At 32.0% G+C, this 25,283-nt stretch overlaps 2 protein-coding genes across 12 annotated transcripts; one reads left to right on the top strand and one right to left on the bottom strand.

Annotated features, from left to right (window-relative positions):
* Positions 1-1,597: 1,597 nt before the first annotated feature.
* LOC117680490 (uncharacterized) lies at positions 1,598-7,429 on the top strand. Of its 7 annotated transcripts, none has more exons than XM_066071808.1 (10): positions 1,598-2,148; positions 2,308-2,398; positions 2,757-2,844; positions 3,364-3,506; positions 3,637-3,810; positions 4,285-4,382; positions 4,868-5,007; positions 5,129-5,241; positions 6,046-6,150; positions 6,546-6,711. In XM_066071808.1, exons 1-10 carry the CDS (start codon positions 2,091-2,093, stop codon positions 6,553-6,555), a joined length of 1,020 nt encoding a protein of 339 aa, XP_065927880.1. In that variant the 5' UTR covers positions 1,598-2,090; the 3' UTR covers positions 6,556-6,711. The 7 variants fall into 7 exon arrangements, with proteins under 7 accessions (XP_065927880.1, XP_065927875.1, XP_065927878.1 ...); XM_066071803.1 differs by having other exon boundaries at positions 1,808-2,148; positions 6,046-6,146; positions 6,546-7,429; XM_066071806.1 differs by having other exon boundaries at positions 1,841-2,148; positions 5,995-6,150.
* A 1,141-nt stretch (positions 7,430-8,570) lies between these two features.
* Positions 8,571-24,096, bottom strand: LOC117680734 (G2/M phase-specific E3 ubiquitin-protein ligase). 5 transcript variants are annotated; one of them, XM_066071770.1, is made up of 13 exons: positions 23,594-24,096; positions 20,355-20,466; positions 19,648-20,099; positions 19,303-19,356; positions 17,460-17,552; positions 15,743-15,799; positions 13,628-13,693; positions 13,442-13,491; positions 12,593-12,882; positions 11,820-12,001; positions 11,204-11,373; positions 9,875-10,053; positions 8,571-9,409 (listed from the first exon to the last, which is right to left on the bottom strand). In XM_066071770.1, exons 1-13 carry the CDS (start codon positions 23,669-23,671, stop codon positions 9,156-9,158), a joined length of 2,037 nt encoding a protein of 678 aa, XP_065927842.1. In that variant the 5' UTR covers positions 23,672-24,096; the 3' UTR covers positions 8,571-9,155. The 5 variants fall into 5 exon arrangements, with proteins under 5 accessions (XP_065927842.1, XP_065927843.1, XP_065927841.1 ...); XM_066071769.1 differs by having other exon boundaries at positions 8,572-9,409; positions 9,875-10,092; XM_066071772.1 differs by lacking the exon at positions 23,594-24,096 and adding an exon at positions 22,737-23,009 and having other exon boundaries at positions 8,572-9,409; positions 9,875-10,092.
* Positions 24,097-25,283: the final 1,187 nt, after the last annotated feature.

Raw genomic sequence — 25,283 nt, forward strand, 5'->3', positions numbered from 1 at the left:
TAAGAAACATGTTTACGAAACATGTTTACGATACGTTTGTCAGTTTGTAGTTTTGTGTATTTACCGGGCGACAGTACGTAAAAAAAATTTTAAAAAAGTAAAAAAAAACGTTTATCATGAAACAATTGTTTCAACACACTTTGATGATCAAAGTACAGGAGTACTGACGGGAGTTGATTTTATCGATTTTTATTTATTTTAAAATCAAAAATAAGTTATTTTGCATTGCAAGTAGTTTATAGTCTGTATTTGAATTATGTACATTTTTATAATTTGAATTCTCGGACTTTTCCGACAAGTAATCGAAATATTTCTGGAAAATTGTATGGATCCAAGCAATATTGAACTCTAGTCTCCTTCAACCAGACGCTCGGCCGTCATCGTTTATCTCCGACAAGCGAGAGAGACTCTCTGCTTGTCGGAGATTTACAGAGACAGCCGATCGCGGGTTGAACGAAACTATATATTCACTCTGGCGTAGATACATGCGACTACAAAAACAATGCTTCAGCATACATTACATCGGATTTTTCGATTATTTTCAAGAACGAAGTCTTGTCAATGATGATGATGTGTGCTTGAGTCCAAACACTGTTTCAGTTCCGGTTTGCCAAAGTAACTGCATAGGAGAGCTGATTAAAATCAACTCCCAAAAATGACATTTTAAGAATATTTTAATGTGTTAACTTTAGAACCAAGTCAATACACTAAAAAGTAATTTTATTTCACAATGCGTCTAAATCATCGATATTGACGCGCTTTGTAAAAAAAGTGCAAGGTTTGAAGTATAGCAAAATATGACATGAATTATATTCCTTCAAGACACTAAACATCGTTCCATTTTCAGATCATTTTACCTTGTGAATATGTATACATGTATACATGCAGCACACTAACTACACTAATGTACTTTCAAAACAGATCTTGTATTTGGTGCAAAAATTAGGCTAGACTAGAAACGAAAATGATTCATATTACGGATGTCAATGTATAGCTAATATTTCACATTGTTAAAATTAATAAGCTTTTGAACAAAGTGTTCACAATAAATAGTTTTGTTTAAGACAATATGATATTTTTTACTATTAATGCAATAAAGTTCACATCCTAATGCCTATTTTCATTTTGTTTTAACGTTTGTACAAGTTAACTCTCTTATTTTGTTTTATAAGGAGGTGATTTTTCGGTTTGAATTTAACAAAAAGGGGGTTTTAAAATAATTTACATTATTTCCTATGTCGCTTAATATAACGCGAGATCTGATTGGTTAACAAATGGGGTGTAAATTTCCGCATCACCTTGGCGTTCGCGATTTTATATTGATTTAATACAAAACAATTGAATCGCAGAATAAAGTACTCGCGTAAAATAAGGTATCCACACTAGTGAAAATTTATTTAATTTTAGAAATCTTCTTCACATCTACACCAGGGGAAGATAAACTGAATACATGGTTATGATGATCATGAATCCCTCTTCCTAAATTCATCACCCCTGGGTCAGGGTTTCGGGCCCTTGTTCTGTACTTTCCAGGTGTTTGAGATAAAATAATGCATTGTTATTATCTAATTAATGTTCAATGTGATCGCTGAAGTATGGTGTCCGGATAGGGCCATTTGCGTTAGCGCGACATCGCGTTCAGATAAACGAGACATCGCGCTAACACACAACACGCCGTCGCGCTAACGCAACTTTGCACAACACGCCGTCGCGCTAACACACAACACGCCGTCGCGCTAACGCAACTTTGCACAACACGCCGTCGCGCTAACACACAACACGCCGTCGCGCTAACGCAACTTTGCACAACACGCCGTCGCGCTAACACACAACACGCCGTCGCGCTAACACAACTTTGCATAACACGCCGTCGCGCTAACACACAACACGCCGTCGCGCTAACACACAACACGCCGTCGCGCTAACACAACTTTGCACAACACGCCGTCGCGCTAACACAACTTTGCACAACACGCCGTCGCGCTAACGCAACTTTGCAAGTTTCACAGTCTATTAAGAAGTCGTGTCCGGAAATATAAGACTGCGCATGCTGATTGCAATTAACGTGTTCATCACTTTTAAAATGCAGAATGAACCCAATGGGATATTCGTCTTTGACAGAAGGCAATCACAGGGAAGACGTTACTCGTAAATATAAACTTTTGATATTTATCTTTTTAAAAAGGTTTCATTAATCAAATGAAAAAATTTTAGAGACCGAATTTTCTCTCAATATGCCCTATATAATAAATTTTCTTCTGTCATATTTGTAATTTTTACAAACTATTAATTTTTTTGTTGATAAAGGAGAAGACCTCATTCGAGACTATTTCTACGGTGGGTACACAAATCTAGAGATTTGTGGTATCCTGCTTTTACGACATGAAATAGTTATCAGGTAAATATATAGATTGATCAGTATAATTATGTTGAACATTGTTTCATGGCATTTCCCGTATTTACTATAAATTGATTATGAAAGTCCCAACCAAAATATCATTTTTAGAGCCAAGTAACAAATATTGCTGCAGGTGATATGCACATGTATTCTCTTTTGAAAAGTGCACAGGCATCAATAAGCCTACATCCACTGGATGTAAGATATAATTTATTGCTGCACAGCAAATAACAGCCATAGGTACTGATAGCTATAGTGTTTTCAATAGCTTGCTTAATGATTTTTATAATGTGTATAAGCACAATTAATTAATATCATAGTAGAAACAAAATATATCCCAGATTTTTTTGGCACCCAGTATAAGACATCTGAAAAGAATATTGGCGATGATGGGACTAAGAAGACGAATGCTGCAAAACACTGTTGAGGCATCTTATGCTATCATGGTAAAACGTTATTTCAAATAATCCAAAATAAAATATATAAATCTTAAAGGTCCTTTTTATATATTTTCCTTTCTTTCATTACCATAATTTGAACTACTACATGGAGCTCATGTAAGTTATATCTTTAATAACTGTTCTGTTATTAGTTATAATAACAAAAGTGCTAATTATTTTGTTGTGAATAAAATTAAAACAAGATCAAATTTAAGGTCAAATTATTCATTCACAAAAATATACACTACTTATTAAAACATGTTACAAATTCATGTCAGGTGCTTTGTATATTACCAAAACAAAGAAATTTTAAAATGTACAATTGCATTTAGTTAAATTACATGAATAAATAATTGTTGAATTTATGAATTATTTAAATATTTAAGGTAAAGTAATCAATTGGTAGATTTATTAATGTGTTACATGCATGTTAGCATATATCCTTATACAATGACATAACTATATTTTATTCATATGTATTGATAATAAAATATATATTTCAAACTACATTTATTTTTAAATTAGGAGGAATTAAATGGAAGTGGTTCTTCTCTTGGATGTCGTGGACTACAGCGTCGTCTTTTGTCACATGGACTCGTGGTTTCAAGGTTGGGTATTTGTACATCATGCCAGAAAAGGGTAGTAGGCAATAAGGAACAAAATATACTGTATGAAAACAATAATACATATAACTGAGTAATGCAATTTATTGAAAAACTTTAATAGATATTAACATACTTGTGAATTGTGAAATACTAGTATGTTTTGATCAATGGCATTATATATTGAATCATTAAGAGAACAGGTTTTGGCCATTCAAAAGGAACTGGACCCTATTGGTGTTTTGGAAAGAAAACAGAGGCGTCTAAAGAGAAGAGTATATCATAACAAAGGCCCTAATTATCTATTGCATGTCGATGGATATGATAAGCTTAAAAGATTCGGTTTCGCAATTCATGGATGTGTTTGCGGGTATATACATGTATGTGTTGCTGTGTCAGTTATGTAATATATATACGTAGTCAAATGATAATTTAATATATGTAAATGAAACAGTTTTATGCCCAGAAATTATGTCTTTAAACTTCTTCACAACTGAAACATGTCTTGCAGTCTATGTATATTTTTTTTTAAAAGTTAGATTAGGGTCACATGTATTATGGGTTCATTGTCAAGGTCAAAGATCGCTTTTGCCCAAATATGATTTGGCTACATATTAAACCAGTTAATTGGAGAGTATTTCTCAAACACACATTGTTTATACTTTAAGGAAAAACCCTCTCTCTGACAAAATCTGATATATTCATAATGGTTTGATTATTTGAAATAATTCAGTTTCATAAAAAGATTAATTTAAACATGAACTAATTATAATGTCATTTTTAATTTTAGTCTAAAATCTTTCCTGGCATGAATACATGATTGTGCTTTTTATTTTTTGAAAAGATTTTCTCGACGTGTGTTGTGGCCAAGAGTAGGCAGATCAAACAATGATCCCAAGGTGATCGCCTCATATTTTTTGGATTTCTTAAGAGAATTGAGAGGTAAAGTCTTCCATAATCTTAGAACTGATTTGATCAGTTCTTGAAACATTTTTAATTAAGTTTATATAAAATTAGAGCTCTACAACAAATCAAATTGTTGGTTATAAATTTTATTTATCATTTGAGTTAAAAAAAACTGGATTAGCTTTTTAAATTGCTTTTGGATAACTAGTAACTGTAGCTGAACTTAAATTTGAATATGTGATCTCAGTTGAGAACTAAGGTTTAAGGGCAAAATAATCATGATGATGAATTCTTAATGAATTCTTCTTCTCAGTGAAGTTTTTCAAAGCTATACGAAATCCAATACATTATCATATGTGCATAGTATTAAATATTTCAAGTCTATTATTTTTAATGCCATGACTTCCTCCTAGTAGAAAGACATCTGTAAATGCAATGGTCCGGCTTCATCTGAATTAAATTGTAAAATTATATGTAACTTATAGGTGATTATTTTGTCTAATCCTTTGGATGAATTACAGGAGTTCCAAGGTGTATAAGATCAGATGAAGGAACAGAAAACTGCATCATCGCTGATATTCAAAGGGCTTTTCGGTGGTATCATGATGATGATATGGCTGGAGAGAAAAGTTTTCTTACAGGATCATCACCTTCAAATCAAGTATAACAAATAATGTCCAAATAAATTTTACATACATTACAATTGCAGTATTATGAATTAAAACTAGAAATAAAAAATAATGTTTTGCTACAGTTTATTATTCCTGACTGTTTCCCTTCAGAGAATCGAACGATGGTGGTTGTCCAACAAACAAGGTGGTGGACAATTCTGGATTGAATTTTTCAGCAATTTGGAGCACATGGGAAAGTTTTCTACCTCGGACCATGTTCAGCTGTAAGTTATTGCACAAAGTAATAGATGTAGATCTAGCTGATACACTGGTACATACATTTTTACACTAGGAGCTGTGTCATTTAATACTACCAACACATTTTGATGGATGAAATGTAGACTGCCTGTGGCAGTATCATTAAACATTTTGTGATAAAGAGAATGAGGCTACTAGCTCAAATTCAATGTCTCTGGATTAATTACTGAATTATTGTATTGTTTTTGTCCAATAAATGTAAATTGGTTAGGATCTACATACTTCTTTTAAGATTAAGTTAATGTCACATGCAGTTTTGCCCAATTTATACTACTTTTCATTCTTCTTTTAACAAGACATATTATGGTACATGTATAAGCTTTCCTGTCTCTTTTCTAGCTTTTTTATGTCTCAGTCACACCATGAGCATTGCAAGGTTTAGAAACTCATCAGTTTAAGAATTAACTTTTTTTTAAAATGTAGCTTCAATAATGTAGCCTTTCCTCTCCCAATTATTTTTTTGGTGGAAAGAAATTTAAGATATAAAAAATTGGAGAGGGTTACATTATTGCAGCTAATAAAATTGGGAATTAACTTTTAAACAAACATGAAATAATTCTTATTCATTTTGGGTGTGTTGCCTAAATGGCCCTATCCATAAATTGAAGGGATAGAAGGATGCCTCAAATCAATGTTGAGCATCTTCGGTAGGGAAACAATTTTTTAAAACTGCTGAATAAAAAAAACCCACTGCTTTTTCTCTTTCGCAACAAATACAGGGAATGTCTACGATTTTGCTTCACAAAACTTGTGCAGGATGATCTTAATAGGTGTGCTCAGGAGTGGAATCAACACAGAATTCGACACACAAAGTCTGCTGAATTGCCTGGTGGAAAACCAGACTTGATGTATTATCTTCCAGAGTTATACGGCAAGTAAAGAAACTATTATTATTAGTTATATTTTGGTTGGGGAGAAGTATCAATTTTGAACCAAGGATAAGTCTTTTAAAAACACTATTCTTGCCCGTTATAACACTGAATTCACTTTTTTAAAAATTTGAACTAAAAAATCAAAGCAGGCATTTAAAAATGTTTTTGTAAGGTAGATTCTATATCTAAACATCATTATCAAGCATATAAAAGTGTTTATTTCCAAGCTTAATCCCCAGAGCTTTTTATATACAACTTATCCTAAGTTTAATTGCACATTAAATAAATGTGCCTCAGAGCTTTATAAGTACCAAAAACTGGCAAAATCTACAGACCAATGATAAAACTCATTTGGGAAGAGGGGATCTACAATCACAATGAAGTTTTTAATTTTTCAGGTACACATGATTTCAAAATGGAGATAGATATGGCTGATGTGGATGCAGCTGAAGAATTTTGCATTTATCAAAGTGCTTTTGGGTGTTTGCCAGAATTTGAAGAGGAATGTAAAAACATTATGTTTGAAAATTCGCTGTTGTTGCCAACAAATCATAGTGAAGCACTTGCATTGTATGAATGGCTCGTATCTTACTTTAATGCATGAACAAGATTGCTGATGAACACCATGTACAAATACATGTAATGATATGAAAAAGAGTTATACAATATCATTCTTTGTAAATTGAGCATACAAGTATGTTTTCAGAAAGTTGCATTCATTTAAATAAAATTATCAAAATAAACTTATTGGAATAAAGTTAACAAATTAAGGAAACTTATTTTTAATGTAGATGATGGAAGGTCAGTACAGGATGATTTAAATTTCCAAAATCAACTTAAAATTATTTACAATTGCTCTTGGCCTTTAAGTTTCCAGTTATGTACCAACTTATCTCCCCTGCATCTTTAGTCTAGTGTTCAACCACGTACATGTACTAATTAATTTGACAGCGAAGCCTACATGTACTTGACTGTCGTATCTTTCTCATTGCAAGTCTATATACAACCCCAAAGAAATCTTAACCCAGTCTGGGTCATGTACATATTAACCCTGAAGAGTATTAACTGTTTTATGTACATATCATGATCTAGTAAACAGTATAAATAAAGAAGAAGGTACAGTTTCCTTCAATATTTGCCCTAAAATTCAAAAGTTGTTTAAATCTTATAAAAATACACATATGCCATCTTGAACATGTGTGTATGTAAAATATCAAATTATACACTTTTATCTTGTTTCAAAAAATAATTATGACTTCAACACTTTGGCATATTTCTAAGATTTGGTCAAAAATGATAAAAAACTGCACATTTTCTCGGAGTTATTTGAAGACGAAAATGTGTCCGCAGCCATCGCTCACAGCGAAATTAGTATATATTATGATATCACATGATAAATTTATTATGCGAGTTTCATCGTGGGCAACAGCTGCGGACTTTTAAAAAACAGGGCCAAATACTGTGGTTTTATTAATATTCGTTGAATACCAATTTTCGTGGATTTCATTGTTAAATTGATCCACGAAATTAAATGTTCATTGAAGTGCAATTTCTATTAACATTTTGTATTGATAGGGTCATTGGCCATGAATATCTATAGGTATCCTTGAAACTGTGATTCTCGCTTTATCCACGAAAATTGATACCCTTGAATATCAATGAAACCACAGTATGACTGAAACTGTACCTAGTTCTTTGAAAGGAAGGGGAATATTGTGGAATTAAACCCTGGCATGAACCATGCATTTCAAGTCATTCTACAGGCCATCTTAGTTTAAGACCACACACACCGACTTTGTCAGATGACAATTTCCAATTAAGTTATTAAGATTTGAAAACAATTCAAAGACAGGTTGTCATAACAATGTCTCCTACTCTGAGATGTTCAGCAATTTATTTGGAATATTTGTTTACATTAGAAATAAGGCTTTCATCTTGGAAAACATGTTGTAATGTAAATAACTAAAGCCTAATTTTAAATTTCCTCTAAGTAGCCACTCACCTAGCCCCTAGGTAGTAGATATCTATGTCAATTGAACAATAAGCTAGCCTAGGTCCCTGCTTTGAAGTTGAAATATTTACATTTTACAGTGTCTTTGCCTGTGATAACACTACGTATCAGTTTTGTACCATACAGTCCAATAAAATCAAATGATCTAAACTTGTGGCGCAACGGGGTTTGCTTATTTATATTCAAATATTTAATCTACATTTGCTGAAAACTATTTAAGTATAAGTAATAAGGAATCATTCTTTCAATATTATGAGGTGATAATTTCGATCATGGCACGATCAAATCTATTGATTTGAGAACTGCAACTCATTCCTATGAAATGGTAAAGGTTGAAAATGGAATATTTCTTAAATTGGATTATATGTTCATCAATACAATTTTTTCAAAGAAGAAATATTTGGGCTTAAAAGTTTTAAAATTTTATTGTTCAATGCAATATTATTGGCACCCATTAATGTAAAAATGCTCCTGTTTCTCAGTACATATGAATCTTAAAAATTGTAACAAAATAAATCATATTGAAAATTATACATGCAATTTAAAATGTTTGCTACATCATTCAACTGAGTAAGAATTTTGCTCCCCTCTCTAAGTGCAAATTAACATTTGCAAAAATACAAACAAACAAAAAAAAATGATCACAAACTAAAAATAAAATTAAGGCCCATTGACATTCCCTAGCTTTTATCTAAACAAATTAACTTTATCATTTTAGTGACTGTCAATTAAAGGCCCAGCAAATACCATAAAATCACAAGTACAAAGGTGCCATTAAAATTTCCATGTAACAATTCATGCAAATAGTAAGCTTCCTTATGTAAATAAGTAAATTTTTTTACTTATATTTATACACTGCTTTCTCTTTATAAATCTACCGGTAAATACAAATTCAATTATACTTGCATGCATGCATGCACTAGCGTGCTCTTATATTGTTAGTATCTTAACTCTAATCTGTGAATTATACATGGGAATATATATCACCCAACATCTCTTAATGATCTGTAAATAAACATCCCAAATCTAGTGCATTGTCCATGACTTCTTTGAATGCATTGTATGTTTCGGTGACAGGAATGCTCAAAGTGTTGAAGCATGTGTTTGCGTAAGGGGTAGCAAAAACACTGAAGTTTTCATCTGCTTCTGGATGACGAAACTTCAATTTCAGTGGTGGAGAAAACCCTAAAGGGGGGACCGAATCCAAACCAGTTACAAATACCAAGATGGATTTGAATTTGTCAGGTGTATCTACAAAATAAAAAAAATACATGCAGCTACACAGACAGAAATCATAACTTTTTTTCTTTTTTTTTTAAATTTTCATACCTATAATGGTACATATAAGCAATGTGAGATTTATATTTACTGATATAATTTACGTCATGTCTAATTTCAAAGCTCTGTTGATTTGGCATTGAGACTACTGACTCACAGATTTAGAGTTTGTTTATACATGTATGAACTGATAAATGCTTTTGAAAGTCATGTTTGTAATTTAATACATGTTTATATGTTGCATTATTTTCAGTAATTTTTCAATTTCATACATACATGTATATGCATATCTTAAAAGATTAAATAAGTTCATGACAATTTGAAAATATTTTCACAAAGGTGTTGATCGAGGACCCTTAATTATTAATTAATAATTCACATTTATGCATACAATCTCGCACAAAAAGTCTGAATTGTAAGATAATAGATACCAGATACCTTCTATTTCAAGTAAATAATCTCTCCAGTAAGTCTGTATTCTTAATTCATTAATATATTTGTTACTGCCTTCCTCAGAAAATTCAACAACAAACATGTTGTCCATTTCCACCGCATCAACAACAAGATCACTTTTATGGACAAAGAGCCCTCTCATGGCATCAGGATAATTTCTGATCCTGTCAAGTACACCAAGGCATTTTAGACCTTTAGTGAACCTGTAAAACAAGTTTTTGTGGACATTATAAGTTTATGTTTCATTTCTGATAAATTTTCTGTAATTGACGAAAGATACGATACAACTAATCCTTGGTTTATCTAGACCATTAATTTTACATTGATTATTGGTGAGAAAAAATTATGCAAAAACTACTAGTATACAGTCATATATTTTAAATATCTTTTTAATCTATAGTATGCAGTGGGACTTTTTTGGAGACCTACAATTACACTTTGCACACATAATAAAGTTAAATTTTTAATTGGTTAAAATAAGAATGGAGTGTAGTAGCACTAACATATGCTCTTAATTAAGAGTTGTCTACAAGTAATCATTTACTTGAGTTATCACATCGGCAGTACCAGAAAGGTAAATTGGTATGTTTTTTCCAATCTATTTAACACAATCTCATTATTTATCCTAATAATGTAAACAACTAAAACCTAATTTTCCTATATAAAATTTACTTCACAAATCTAATAAAATTCACATTCCCACTCCATTCAAAACTATTCAATTTGTCATTTACAACTACATGTATCAATGATTCTTGTTAAGGTCAGACACGTTCCTCGAGCATCTTTTTGTATATTCTCCTCTTAATAAAGAATTCCAACAAAATTATTATTATTATTTATAATCATTTTTATAATGATTAAAATTTTATTTTTTGATATGTACATGCCTAAGATGGCCGAGTGGTTAGAGCGGTGGCCACTCACTGCTAGGAGAGTAGATTCCATAGGTCTTTAGTTCAAGCCCCGGCCGAGGTGGAGCTCCAACATAGTGAATTTTCCCTATATGCCAAATATTTTTGTATCAGCAATTCAAGTGTATTTTCAAGAAGATTGTATAGGAAATTGCATACTCTAGCATCTTGCAGAAATGCCTTATTCAGGTAAGGTATACTTTTTGTAAGAAAAGTTGTCAAAGTAGTAGTAAATCAATTACATATTCCTGGAAAAAATATAAAATTGAGGAACGTGTCGTCTGACCTTAAAGCACTGCTTTTATGAGATTCAATAACTTGAGTATTCTATTTTTGATATTTCCTGATTTTCACCTTGCACAGGTGAGTTACAAAGCTATTCAACATTATGTCAACTCACTGTTTAAGTGACTTCTCAATCCTTGTGACAGCAATGTGTCTACATAAAGCATGCACAAGCTCATTTTTCTTTTTTGGTACTGCCAATGGAAGAGCACCAATATAATCCAAAAGGGGTCTCATTGGATCCACAGCATCAAAAAAAGACGAAATATCTGTAGATATTTCAATCTGAAACAAAGAAAAAATCTGTAAGAAACATATATACTCCCCCTACTCCTAATTAGTAATATTGAAGTTAAAAGGGTCAATATTTTCACAAGCTATTGAACAGACATGCTATAAGGGGTTTTTTTCTACAGAAAATTAGCAGACAATATCTTAAAATTCCTTATAATGTCCAGAATATAGTATGAACATTGACATTGTGACCTCAAATTAAGTAGGAATCTCCTACTCCTCTGGGGATACATGTACCTTAGTACCAAGATTGATGGCTGTCCAGCAAATGGTTTTTAAGACAGGATATTAATTGATAAATTAACCAATCAACCTGCATATATATACTGACCAAAAGACCAACAGGTGCAAAATATTATACACCTTTTTATCAAATGGGGCATAAAATATAATAATAATATACATGTAATCATTTGGCTTTCATCTATTAAAAATACCTTCTGAACTTGTTGTTTATATTCATCATCAACAATGTCATCAATGGTAGGGTCTGCTGAATCAGGACCATAGGCTAAAAGCCCAAACAAAAACTCTGACATAAAGGTGGGTGCTGGTCCACCATGAACCAAGCAATAGGCTATTATTTTCCCATATGTTTCATAATCACCATTCTCTTCAGCTTAAATAAGAAAAATGGTTACAATTGAAACAAAACACTCAGTTGCCTCAGCAAGTCATTTTTAACAAGAGGCCAAGAGGCCATGCTCACCTGAGCAACAATTTCCAACTACCTGTACTCTTGAAATCTTTGGGAAAATCTTTAAAAATCTTCTAATTAAAAACCATACCTGGTATTTGGCCAAGAAAGTTAGAACTTATGTGGAAGCATTCTTATGTAGTGTAGATTCTAAACTGTTGAAATCAAACTTGAATCTACACTCCCTGAAGATGATTACACATAAGTAATGATAAGTTTCAACATTCCTGGCCAAATGGTCTTCTGAAGATTTTATAAAATTTCAAAGAAAATATCATTTACTAATTATCTCCCCATATAAGAGGACATGGTCCTTATTTTAAAAAATTGAACCCCCTTCACAAGGATGCTTTGTGTTAGGTTTGGTTGAAATTGGTCATGGTTTTTGAAAGGAAGTAAAAAAATTTTAAAAATTTATACAGACAAACAACAGATAAAATATGACTATAATCAAAAGCTCACTTGAGCTTTCAGCGCAGGTGAGCTAAAAATGAAATATCAAAATTAAATTACCTAGCAGGTTTTGCAAAAGCATCTTTCTTCTGGACTCGCCTTCGAAAATAGAAGACTCTGACACTGCTTGTATTATAATTCTCATAAATTCCCTTGATGGACCCCCATCATCAATTCCCTTTTCCCCTGAGAATCGTACAAATAATGGATGTTCAGCCATGAATTTTTCTCTTTTTAATGATTCTTTTGTGCCCAATACATTGTTTCTATCTACGTTAATCACATTTTTTTTCCCATCAGTTTTTATATTCTCTCTGAGTTGTCTAAGAATTTCTTCAGCTGTTACATTCCTGAAATAGAATACAGAAAAATAGACCAGTTTTTCAATGTCACAAATACCTGTCATGTGTGAATATTAATTAACATGTATCCAAATAAAGTACATGTACCTCACCGTCAATATTTTTGTAAAATTGAGAATTGCTGTATTTAAAGGCTTGTGTGCACTGCTAAAGATCATAAAATAAATTTTTATGATATTTATTAGTTAAAGGGTTATCTCATGTTGAAATGGTATGGAATATGTTAAAGCCCCTAATGATAAACAAGTATTCTAAGAGTATTGCTACATGTACATAGGTAGAACCATTACTTAGGCAGCCAATTATTAATATTCAGTGGTGTTGGAAGCAAATTGAAAGTGGGGGGGGGGGGGGGGCGCTAAACTTATCAGCAATCTTGACAAGCAACAAAAAAAACCCCACAGGATTATGGTTATGTATATATAAAAAGAATTTAAAAAAAAAAACTGATATTTTGAAAATGCTACATTTTTCAGGTCTATGCTGAGATGGAACCTGAAAATGACAATATTAAGTTAGTATTTACCGGTATGACAGGTCTACTTACGTATTACTCTGGGGTAAAACATTATCAGTGGCATCTCTTTTGAAAATGACCTAAAAAAAACAAAAACCAATGTAATACTCATTATTAAAAACATTATTAATTAATGATTGGTTTAGTGCATATATATAAATGTAGCAATTCAGCTATAGTATCTTGAAATTATTATTTCATTTATAAATTAATTACTGTTGGGGTTCCTGAATCAGATGGTACATGTATTTCTGGTAAACTTTTGCAATCCAGTTCTTCTGTCTGTAAAAATTGAACACATATCAAATAATGTAATAAACTCATAATTTAATAATAATAATGAGCAAACGGTGACATATCAAACTGGAAAGATCAATATATTAATATGGATATAGTAGATGCAAAATTAAAATCAACAATGAAAAATTAATAAGCTACAATATAATTTCTAAGAACTGGGTACGATAAACAGCAAAATCGGCCCTGTTTTCAAAGTTAATGAAATTTTAAGTGAAATATTTGGGGAATTAACCAGTTTCAAAACAGTTTGATTTTTGAAAATATCTTCTACGGTTTTCATATAAAAGTTATCTAAACATATCATTGTTTATAGCTATTCAGTTAACCAATAATGTCATGACATCATGAAATGTATTGAAAACGTTCTTCAAATAATAATTACTGAAAGGATGTGCTGGTATAATGTAAAAAAGACATATTTTATCCATTACTTCTTTGCCTTTTGCAGTAAGAAATTAATTTTGTTTCATGTTATATAATTTTATACATTATCATCATAATAGTTTGCATTCTCTCACCAGGTCGTGTTACGCAAGTTTCGGTTGCACCCCTGTCAACGCTCAATGTACAAGATTAACGTACAGAGACGATGGGCAAACTGTATTTAAAATCAATGTACCGGGTAGTTGATTTTTTTTTTTTTATCTAAAAGCATGATAATAAACAAATCAATTTAAATGTTTGATGCATATGAACATCTTGCTTTCAAAGTTACTGTAAGAGCTTTTTAGTTGAGGTAAAAATTAAAAACTGCACGATTACATTATCTATAGTTTGACGGATTTTTGAAAAATTGAAAGGGTATTTTTTCCCGCTCCAGATTTATCAGTGATTATATAGAAATCAGCAACAGTGTCAACTCCTATAATCTTATATAAACTTGCCCACAATGCACATAGCAATATGATCACTATTATTTTTTCTTGTGAAAATAGTTTTTTTAGTTGATTTAATTACTTCAACAGGATTGCAAACATTCAATGTCTGATTTACTAGTATAAATATCTGATAACGTTGTACCAAATATAAAGATGACTACACAAATATCGTGTCTTGAATCTGACTTCTGATTTGATAATAAAGCGGTTTTGAAATTTTAAATGTGTCTGTACAAACTCTCTCTCTCAGCTACTTTATGACGTCATTTGTTTACACTTGTTACGTCATTTATGTAGAGTACAAGGGCACACAGATAACTTCATGTTCATTAAATAGCAATTAAATTATAAGAAATGTTGAGGTTTTTTAAATAATATTTCTTCTTGTATCCATCATGACATCAATATAATTGTATATTTGTTTTTACTACAAAACAATGTTGACCATTTTATCTGCAATACACGGTATGTAATTGTGAGTAATTTAAATACATTGTTTCTAAGGACTAATAAACTAATAAAAATACTCCAATTTCTTCACGGAACAGTTTTATTTTTCTTAAATTTAAATCATTTGTCAACTTAAGTCGATTTTTACTTTTAAGTATTTATTTAGGCGTTGTCATATTAAAGAAACTCATCTTACGTTTTAGCTGATCAATGAAAACATCTATTTTTGTTCATCTTGAAAATAGAAAATAACAAAAAACGATGGTGGCCGCAATCTTGTACATAATTTTTTCCGTTTTTATGTTAATAAGCAGTCTAAAATTGTCCTATTCTGAAATTTTGGTACATGTACTCAGATGCAGCCTTATAGAAATATCAAATCAAACATTACAAAAACCCATATATGTTACAAAATCCGTAAACAAGGTCCGGTTTCGGATTTTACAATTACCAAACGCACATGAATTTTAGCAAACAAAAGTTATTTTCATACATTAGATGTCCTAAATGAATTATTCCGGCGAACATATTAAAGATATCAATGGCATGTGTTTGATTTTTCACATTTCAACAGGGCCGATATGTTATACTTAGCGTACCCAGTTCTTTCAGAAAATGTTCTTTATCAATTAGCTAGTAGCTGAAAATATTTACCGTATGTTAATTGTGTCTGTAAAATATTCTTTTAATAAATATTTCTTACCGTTGGGGTTCTTAAATCTGCCTCATGAGAACATTGGGGCTGATCCAATTCTTCAACCTGTAAGTTAATACACAAATTAAAATTTTAGTGACGACCTAATAAAATATAATACATGTGAGATGATTCAAATGTAACAAATGCTCAGATATTAATTGTGGGAGGTGCATTCATGTATAAAAGCATGTAATTATATATGTGATGAGGAATGATTGACTAAATGACTCTGATTAGTGATGCTTCTTTTTAACACATTTATTTTGCATTATTTGCATGACATTTCAAAATATTTCTAATAAAATAACTAATTTTCACCACATACATACAAGTTGCATAGGTATATAAATCTTAAAGATATAATTACCCAATCATTCGGATGACGTAACCAAACAGTTCCCTTTTCTAAACATTCCCATGATGCATTTTGGTTTGTTTATTCGTTTGCCCAAACAGAATTTATTTCATTTACACTGTACTTTGAATATTTTTAACTTTTAAAGGAGACCGATTCTGCTGGTTTAAATAGGAGAAAGTCTATAACTTTCTAAGATAATTGCTTTGTATGGAAAATTATTTGATACTGTGATAACCAAAAAATCGGACCAATCAGCTTTAAGTGCTATGTAAGCATATGTTCAGGACATATCTTTATAAAATTTAAGTTTTACCCCAAGTGCTTTAGGTTTGCATATTGTACTGATCTAGCTTGCTCCATAAGTTTAATCTAATCCAAAATGGTTAACCTGGTTATTTATTAAGAAAATATTGGATAAAAATGGCTCATTATCTAAATCATGATTGACTTATTCTATGAAACTTAAGATGCATCAGCGTCTATAATCTAGCTCTGATCTATGTATGGCGTACTAAGGTATGGAAATAGTCTAGCTCGAAAAAATTAAACTGTGCTGATACCAAATGCCCAGTGTACTTCGCATCATCACGTTATCCGCCCCTCAGCTATGTTCGATAACTCTAAAATATCTGGAAATTGTTTGTTCATACAATAAATTTTGTTTTTATATGGAAAAACTTGCATGTTTTATATACCTACACAGTCAACAAAGCCATGGCTCAGTGGTATCGCAGAGGACATGACTCACTAAATATCCACAATATAAAGATTGTGCATGGGTAAATCAAGCCTTCTATGCATCATGTAAACTTTTAACCTTTATTCTCTGCCAATGAACCTTTTGTATTTTTAATGGTATATCCAACCTAGAAAATTTGTTATATTAAGTTTGTAAAATGTCTGGATACAACAAATACATTTCTTTCTATTTTATCATACATAACATATGAAGGATAAATAACAGTCTTATTAAAGATGATCAACATACTTTAATTAGGGCTGAGGAGCGGACAACCTTAAGCTCCCCAAAATTAATTAAGTTGAGCTACAAGAGTTATTTAAACAAAATTACCGGCATTTACATCTAAGGAGGTTGGATGGTCAAATAATTCAAACAATTTGATCAATTTAAACATTTTGATTGTGATTTTTCTATTAAATTAACTTGCTATTAAAATTTAGTAAAGAATTATTATAAGCTTTAAATTTGAATATTTTCCTGTATTTTTGTATTATACATAAAAAGTGTTTCTTTTCCTGGAGGTTAGAATTCTGAATATATGGTTTTAAAATGGTGATGTCCATCCAACTCTTTAGAAGTATATACCGGTTTTGTCAATGATAATGTTCTTCTGTAAAACACACCTTTTTGTCTCGAACGTCACCAGATGGTTTCCTTTTCTTGGACTTTTTCAGAACAAGTTTTGGCAGTGGTTCAAAGTCATCATCACTTGCATCCTATATTAATATTAGTTAATTTATAACTTTTCATTCCATATTTAAATTAAATAATTAAGATCAATTAAGTCTTGTGGTGAATTTTTGTTCAGACCTAGGAATTTATGCATATGCATAAAATTAAACACTTTTCTAGATGTAAAAGTACTTATATTTATAGGAGTGACTTTCAAATGACATTGGTAGAAAATCAAGGCTGATTACACCAAACTTTTTTATGCCAAAATATTATACATTGTCTTAAGGTTCCTCCACACCCTGTGACCAGTACTTTTTTGCAAGTACATCACAACATAGCAAATTCAAAGTATTGTTCTGGCTAAAATATTGATCAATTTGAGTGTCTTACTTTGTAGCTCAGTATGTAAGTCATCTGACTGCCAATCTGCAGGTACTAGGTTCAAGTCCAGCAGGAGCTTTTTAATAAATATTTTAGCTTTTTTTTAGTTGACTTGCACTAAGTTTTTCAATTTCACATTTTTCACAACAACAAAAAAATAAATGATTTTTTTCTTTTATTTTCAAGTTGTATGCATAAAGGAATATTATATCTTTCCATTTTACAAACCGGTATATTTGTTTTGATAACATTTATCAAGTTGTGTGAAGGAACCTTAATTTATGACCTGCATTTAAAAAATCAAAAATCTGGCAACAAAAAATGGTGAACGCAAGAAATATATGACAAGAATCCATTCTTAAGGAATAAAGGTAAAAACAAGAGGCCCAGGGGCCACATCGCTCACCTGAGCAACAATATAGCCTTAACTCTGATCAAATTAGCATTACAGTATCAAAATCAAAATATCTTAACAACTAAGTAGAGTAGATCTTGCTCAATTTTTTTTTAAAATCTGCCAATTTTTATCCACATATTTATGTGGTAAATACCAAGCCCCTTTTGTAGTTGTACATGTAAGAAGATTTTTCTCTATTCCTATATAATCCCCCCTCCACTTGTGGTCCAACTTTTCTCTAGGGAATCATGGTTTGGTCAAACTTTAATCTGCACAACCTGTGCTTACAAACAAGTTACTGCTTTTTGGACTGAAAACTTTCCCAGAATATTTTTTTTTAAGATTTTCTCCATAAATTCCTATGTAAAAATTTATCCCACCGTACCATTATGGCCTCGTCCTACCCCTGCGGACCATGATTTAAACAAACTTGAATCTACACTATTTGAGGATGCCTCCACACAAATTTGAGCTTTTCTGGCCTTATAGGTTTTTTTTTAATGAAGATTTTTAAAGATTTTCTCTATATATTCCTATTTAAAAATTAAGCCCTCCCCCCTTGTGACCCCACCCTACCTTTGGTGACCATGATTTGAACAAACTTGAATCTACACTACCTGAGGATGCTTCCATACAAGTTACAGCTTTTCTGGCCTAATAGTTTTTGAGAAGAAGATTTTTGAAAAATGCCAACAAATTTTCAATCATTTTAAATTATCTCCCCTTTAAAGAGGATGTGGCCCTTCATTTCAATGAATCCCCTTCACCCAGTGATGTTTTGTGCCTAGTTTGGTTGAAATTTGCCTGGTGGTTCTGGAGAAGAAGATGAAAATGTGAAAAGTTTACAACAACAATGCCAACACCAACGACAGACAATTGACAAATTTTGATCAGAAAAGCTCACTTGAGCTTTCAGCGCAGGTCAAACAAACTGCACAACACATTTGCATGGCTAGAGAGTCAATTTGCACATGTTGCATTAAAATTAAATAGCTGAACAAATTATATTCTACCTGAACTTTTTCATCATTTTCTTTACTGAATTTGATTTTCTTCTGAGGTTCTCCCTGAATAAGAAATAACTTAAATGGTAGAAAAAATTGAAAAACTTGTCATTGGGATTTGACCTTAGCTGCAGGTATGTAGCTCCTGGTCTAAAAAAGATTTGGATTGACGACCTAGGAGCTACGGTGCCTCCCATAGTAAAAAACTGCAATTTACGGCGCACGAAAAAATAACAGACCTGCAGCTAGATTTGACCTATCAAAAAGTTAATTTCATAAGGACATGTTCGCCCACTTTCATCATTTTATATTTAAAAATCATAAATAACTAAATGCGTCTCTAAATTCACTTACTGTTGATTTTTCACTGATGATAGGATCTTCATCCCCTATTGATTTACATGAAGTATATAGGTACAATCTTATTGGGTATGTTCGGATTTCACTGTAATAGCCTTCTAAGGTGGGGTCTCCATTACTCAAAACGTCTTTTATCTTTGCACCAGCATAATTTCCAATGTAATACATGTAATCTGTTAAAGGCCCTTGATTCTTATTTTCCCCATCAGGAAAATACAGCTCCAAAAATTTTTCGAGCATTTCTGGTAACGTTGTGTTTTTCTCTATGTCAATTACTTCCTTTCCTCCAGTAACCCTTGAATATACTGAATTTTTTCGTTTTTTATTCATCCAGCCTACATGTACCCGTCTGCTGGTTGAAACCCTTGATCTTGCCGATTGTCTCTTTTGGAAAGTTCTACGAGAACTCAATTCTCGTAATTTAATTAGTGTAGGAGAGTCTGGCACTACAATAACAATTCAAAATAGTTACAATAACTTAATACAGCATTGATCTAAGCAAATAACAAGAATAAAGTACAAGGTTCATTTCTAATTATATTAATTCCCACACACTCACACGTAGTCACACATACACACACACATATATATTTATATATCACATCTTCTCATTATACAAGAGTGAGTTATAGTTCTGCAAAAATAAAGATTTAAGTTTTAAATGCTTGAGTATAATATCTAACATCTATATATATACGTACATTTCATAACTGTTCGGCAACGGTTTCTAAGGCGCGCCCTATCCCCAAAATTTACAACTCCCAGCTTTTCAAACTCGGCATCAGTCAGGTTTACTACTTCCTTAGGCCCAACCTGAAAATCCAAAACAATTTCATGAAATTTCCACATTAATTTTTGTCTGAACAGACACATAAAAATAAGAGCATCCTCCACGTTACTTTACTTCATCTTTGAAAAAAGAGTTATTTACACTGACATACATTAATTAATATCAAATTGTCTGCATTTTATAAAATTTGTCAAAAAGTTTAATAACATCCACAAGTATCCAGAATATTTAAATGTACAATATTTTATTCACTTTCTAGTCTTCTTGTGTCATTTACTTCAAAAAAGATATATTTATGTTAAATTATGACTTATCAACTCAATATAATACTAACAGTGTATGAACATTTACTTGCAATTGACAATTTCAAGAGAAATGTAAAATGTTTATCATTATTAATATAGGAACAGATCTGAATCACATGATCACCTTTTTAAATAATTACTTTTGATAACCGTGTCACCTTAAAATTTGATCACTTTGTTGTATATTACTGCAATTCCTATAAAAAGCATTCTGAGAGCATTACATTAATTAAAGCAAATGTCTCCTAGTGCACTCCGAACCCGAATCATAAAAAATTCTGTACACATGTTTTAAATTACCATAATTATTAAGGCGAGAGAAATTTAATTTTTAGTTTTACGGATCCGCCGACCCAATTTTTCCGATTTTGTAAAAAAAAAATAATGAAAAAAAATTCGTATCTTCGGAAATTTTTCCGGAATTTTCAAGTTTGACCGATCTTGGTTTTAAAATTACTTTATTTTATTTGAAATCTGCAAAACGTTTGACAAAGGGAGCTTTTAAAATCAAGTGTAAGCGTCTCTATAACATGGAGTATTTAAGATGGAGGTCAGCCATGCATGGTTTGGCTTAAAAGTTTTTATGAAAAGCAAAGAAAATATGTCATCCTGAACAAGTTTAGTAAGGTTAATACCAATGATCTTGAAAGAAACACAAAGTACACAATGGATAGTGGACAAATTAAACTTAATATTATAAGTTCAAGCAAATAATATGTAATTTTGATTAATAAAAGTTTGCCCCCAGTTTTTTATTTTTTTTATTTTCCCTCCTCCGACCCAAATTTTTTACAAAAAAATCCGTAAAACTAAAAATTAAATTTCTCTCGCCTAATGATCAAATGAAACTAAAGCATAAACTTATATGCATTACAAAGATTTTTCTATAAATTCTTTTGATTATACCTTTTAACTTGAAGATCAATTACAAGGTCATGAATGATTGAAGAAGAAAGATTGGAAATATACAGCCTAGGTCATTTCTATATCTTTTACAGTAAAAACAGTTAATATGCCTTAAGGGACATTTAATTGGATTGAAATTACAGATAGGATTCTAAGGAAGTTAACTTTCAACCCACTTCGATCAGCTTTTTGAATTGATTATTATTTAGTAAAATTTTAATTAATGTGATTGAGAAATATATCAATGACATATATATCAGTTAAGTTAAATAGAATATATGCAAAAATTACAGTTATTGCAATATAGGCCTATAAAGTTCAAAATCATCCGATTTTAGGTTGCAATGTTGAGTTAAATCTTTTTCCTTGCCATGAAGGCACATAGGGCCATGCAGTGATTATCCCGTGGTGCTAAGCGGATGAGAGTAATTGACTCCCCCCTGCATGGGACACCAGTCCATCGCAGGTACATGTAAATTACCCCCAGAGTAATTCAATACCTAATTTCAGCTGGGTGGACGAGACAATGTAGATAAAGTGCCTTGTCTAAGTGCACAACATCAAGTGACCACAGTGGGGTTTGAACCAGCAACCTTTCGATTACTGGACTAATGCCCATGACCTGGTGACTGAGCCATATGCTCTTGAGATTGCCATACAATCTACCAATTTCAATAAATTTTATCAAAACTTTGGTCATTTATCTAATGATATCAAATTAATTTTCTTGTAAGTTGCTCTGTAAAGATTTGATTGTACATATTATCTATATACAGAACTATAATATTTATATTGATATGCTGTCGAAAAAAGCTATAAAGTTGAGTGAAATTAAATCCATAACTATATATAATTTCATTTACACAAATGGGTATATTTATTCTTATTTATTATATTACGTTGCAAAGTAAAGTATTAAATCTGAAATCTAATTATTTATCTTCCCGATAAAACAATTCTGTCTGCATTAGCTATACTGATTTGCAGCTATGTCTATGAGAATAACAATCAACTTATAACAACCGGAACCAAAATGAATTTCAATTAGTTAATCCAATATATGTAAAAAAAAAATTTCTCACACATCCGTTTCATATTGTACTGTTCAGCTGCCCATTTCATTGCCACGCAATCTCAATGTGTTTTGACTGTAACATATGGAAATGATGTGAGCTATATACCAATCTTGCCAGTTAATGTTTAACTAAAGTCTACCCTGTTTAATGATTGATGACATGTATTCGCATATGACAGGGGAAATTCGGATTGAAAGTTGGCTTATTTACTATTTACAGTTGTTTTTAGAGTGATTTTAAACAAATAAAGTATGGATAATATACTATTTCATATTTTTTTATTTTTCCAAGAAAATTATACCGTGAAATGGAGGGGGGGGGGGGGAATGCCTAACGTACGGTTAGGCCTAGTCGTTATTGTTACTAAACTGAGGCTGTCTGAGCACTAAAGTCTGTCCAATGTTATTGCTTCCATCACTTTTTGATGATTTTTGATAAAAATACACACACCTGTTAAAGAAATACAGTTGAAATCGATAAAAGGGAAAATATCTAAGATATCTTCATTGACACATAATCATTTTTCACTCATAAAAGTTAACAGGAACTGTACTGTCAGTGAGGCTGTCTGAGCAGTATAATTTAAGCAAATGGGAATGGGGCAAACTTTTGGCCCCAGCGAAGGCTTATAAATTATGTTTCATTATGTTAGAGATTTGATCGGAAAGCGATATAAAATTTCAATTAACGTTAGGCCTATATAAAGTTTTAGCTTTCTTACACATGTAAGCATCCCCCTTATGAGCGGACCACGCTCCCTCATCAAATACAAATAGTTCAATGACTGGACAGACTTAAAAATTGTCAGTAAAATTTGCACACATTTTGCCTATAACAATTATACATTTAACCGGCTTTATTACCTTGTGGTCCTCGAATAGCCCTTTAAGATTCCCAAGACCAATCTCATCCAGAATTTCATCCATTATATGGTTAAGCATGCGCAGTCTTATATTTCCGGACACGACTTCCTACTAGACTGTGAAACTTGCAAAGTTGCGTTAGCGCGACGGCGTGTTGTGCAAAGTTGTGTTAGCGCGACGGCGTGTTGTGCAAAGTTGTGTTAGCGCGACGGCGTGTTGTGTGTTAGCGCGACGGCGTGTTATGCAAAGTTGTGTTAGCGCGACGGCGTGTTGTGTGTTAGCGCGACGGCGTGTTGTGCAAAGTTGCGTTAGCGCGACGGCGTGTTGTGTGTTAGCGCGACGGCGCGTTGTGCAAAGTTGCGTTAGCGCGACGGCGTGTTGTGTGTTAGCGCGACGGCGTGTTGTGCAAAGTTGCGTTAGCGCGACGGCGTGTTGTGTGTTAGCGCGATGTCTCGTTTATCTGAACGCGATGTCGCGCTAACGCAAATGGCCCTATCCGGACACCATACTGAAGGATTATCAAGAGCAACTTCAATCACAAATGTCAAGATCAAAAAAGCTAAATACATTTTCATTGCCCTTGAAAAAAGGGAAACTTTACACATATGTTAAGTTCTTTTCCTTTTATGTGCTGTGAAATTGCTGAACAGAAAAAAAAACTCAGGTATTAATTTTTTAATTAATAATGGTAAAAATAGATAATAATAAACTCACATTTGTTGATTATTTTCTGCACCGTCCAAGGCCACTTGTACAATCGGAAAACGACGGATAGTCTGTTTTACTTCTTCAAAAAGTTCTTTGTTATTCTCTAAAATCAAATTTATTTATAATTCAAATAAGAATAACATGCTGTGCTTTGAAAGAATACTTTATTGAAAAAAATAATTTTTTGGATGAACCTGCCCCCCCCCCCCCACTTTCAAAAACGATTATAAATTAAAAAATTAATACCTGAGGTTTTTTTTCTGTTCAGCAATTTCACAGCACATAAAAGGAAAAGAACTTAACATATGTGTAAAGTTTCCCTTTTTTCAAGGGCAATGAAAATGTATTTAGCTTTTTTGATCTTGACATTTGTGATTGAAGTTGCTCTTGATAATCCTTCAGCGATCACATTGAACATTAATTAGATAATAACAATGCATTATTTTATCTCAAACACCTGGAAAGTACAGAACAAGGGCCCGAAACCCTGACCCAGGGGTGATGAATTTAGGAAGAGGGATTCATGATCATCATAACCATGTATTCAGTTTATCTTCCCCTGGTGTAGATGTGAAGAAGATTTCTAAAATTAAATAAATTTTCACTAGTGTGGATACCTTATTTTACGCGAGTACTTTATTCTGCGATTCAATTGTTTTGTATTAAATCAATATAAAATCGCGAACGCCAAGGTGATGCGGAAATTTACACCATATTTGTTAACCAATCAGATCTCGCGTTATATTAAGCGACATAGGAAATAATGTAAATTATTTTAAAACCCCCTTTTTGTTAAATTCAAACCGAAAAATCACCTCCTTATAAAACAAAATAAGAGAGTTAACTTGTACAAACGTTAAAACAAAATGAAAATAGGCATTAGGATGTGAACTTTATTGCATTAATAGTAAAAAATATCATATTGTCTTAAACAAAACTATTTATTGTGAACACTTTGTTCAAAAGCTTATTAATTTTAACA

The sequence above is a fragment of the Magallana gigas genome, chromosome 9 (assembly GCF_963853765.1).
Source record: "Magallana gigas chromosome 9, xbMagGiga1.1, whole genome shotgun sequence".
Classification (NCBI taxonomy): Eukaryota; Metazoa; Mollusca; class Bivalvia; order Ostreida; family Ostreidae; genus Magallana; species Magallana gigas.

Excerpts from the sequence above, each read along its gene's own strand:
- LOC117680490 (XM_066071802.1), top strand. The coding sequence starts at position 2,091 with ATGAACCCAATGGGATATTCGTCTTTGACAGAAGGCAATCACAGGGAA. Across the intron at positions 2,399-2,756 it reads CGACATGAAATAGTTATCAG|TATAAGACATCTGAAAAGAA; the intron begins GTAAATATATAG and ends TTTGGCACCCAG. Across the intron at positions 3,811-4,284 it reads ATTCATGGATGTGTTTGCGG|ATTTTCTCGACGTGTGTTGT; the intron begins GTATATACATGT and ends TTTTTTGAAAAG.
- LOC117680734 (XM_066071769.1), bottom strand. The coding sequence starts at position 23,671 with ATGCTTAACCATATAATGGATGAAATTCTGGATGAGATTGGTCTTGGG. Across the intron at positions 20,467-23,593 it reads GGCTATTCGAGGACCACAAG|GTTGGGCCTAAGGAAGTAGT; the intron begins GTAATAAAGCCG and ends TTGGATTTTCAG. Across the intron at positions 11,374-11,819 it reads ATAAACAACAAGTTCAGAAG|ATTGAAATATCTACAGATAT; the intron begins GTATTTTTAATA and ends TCTTTGTTTCAG.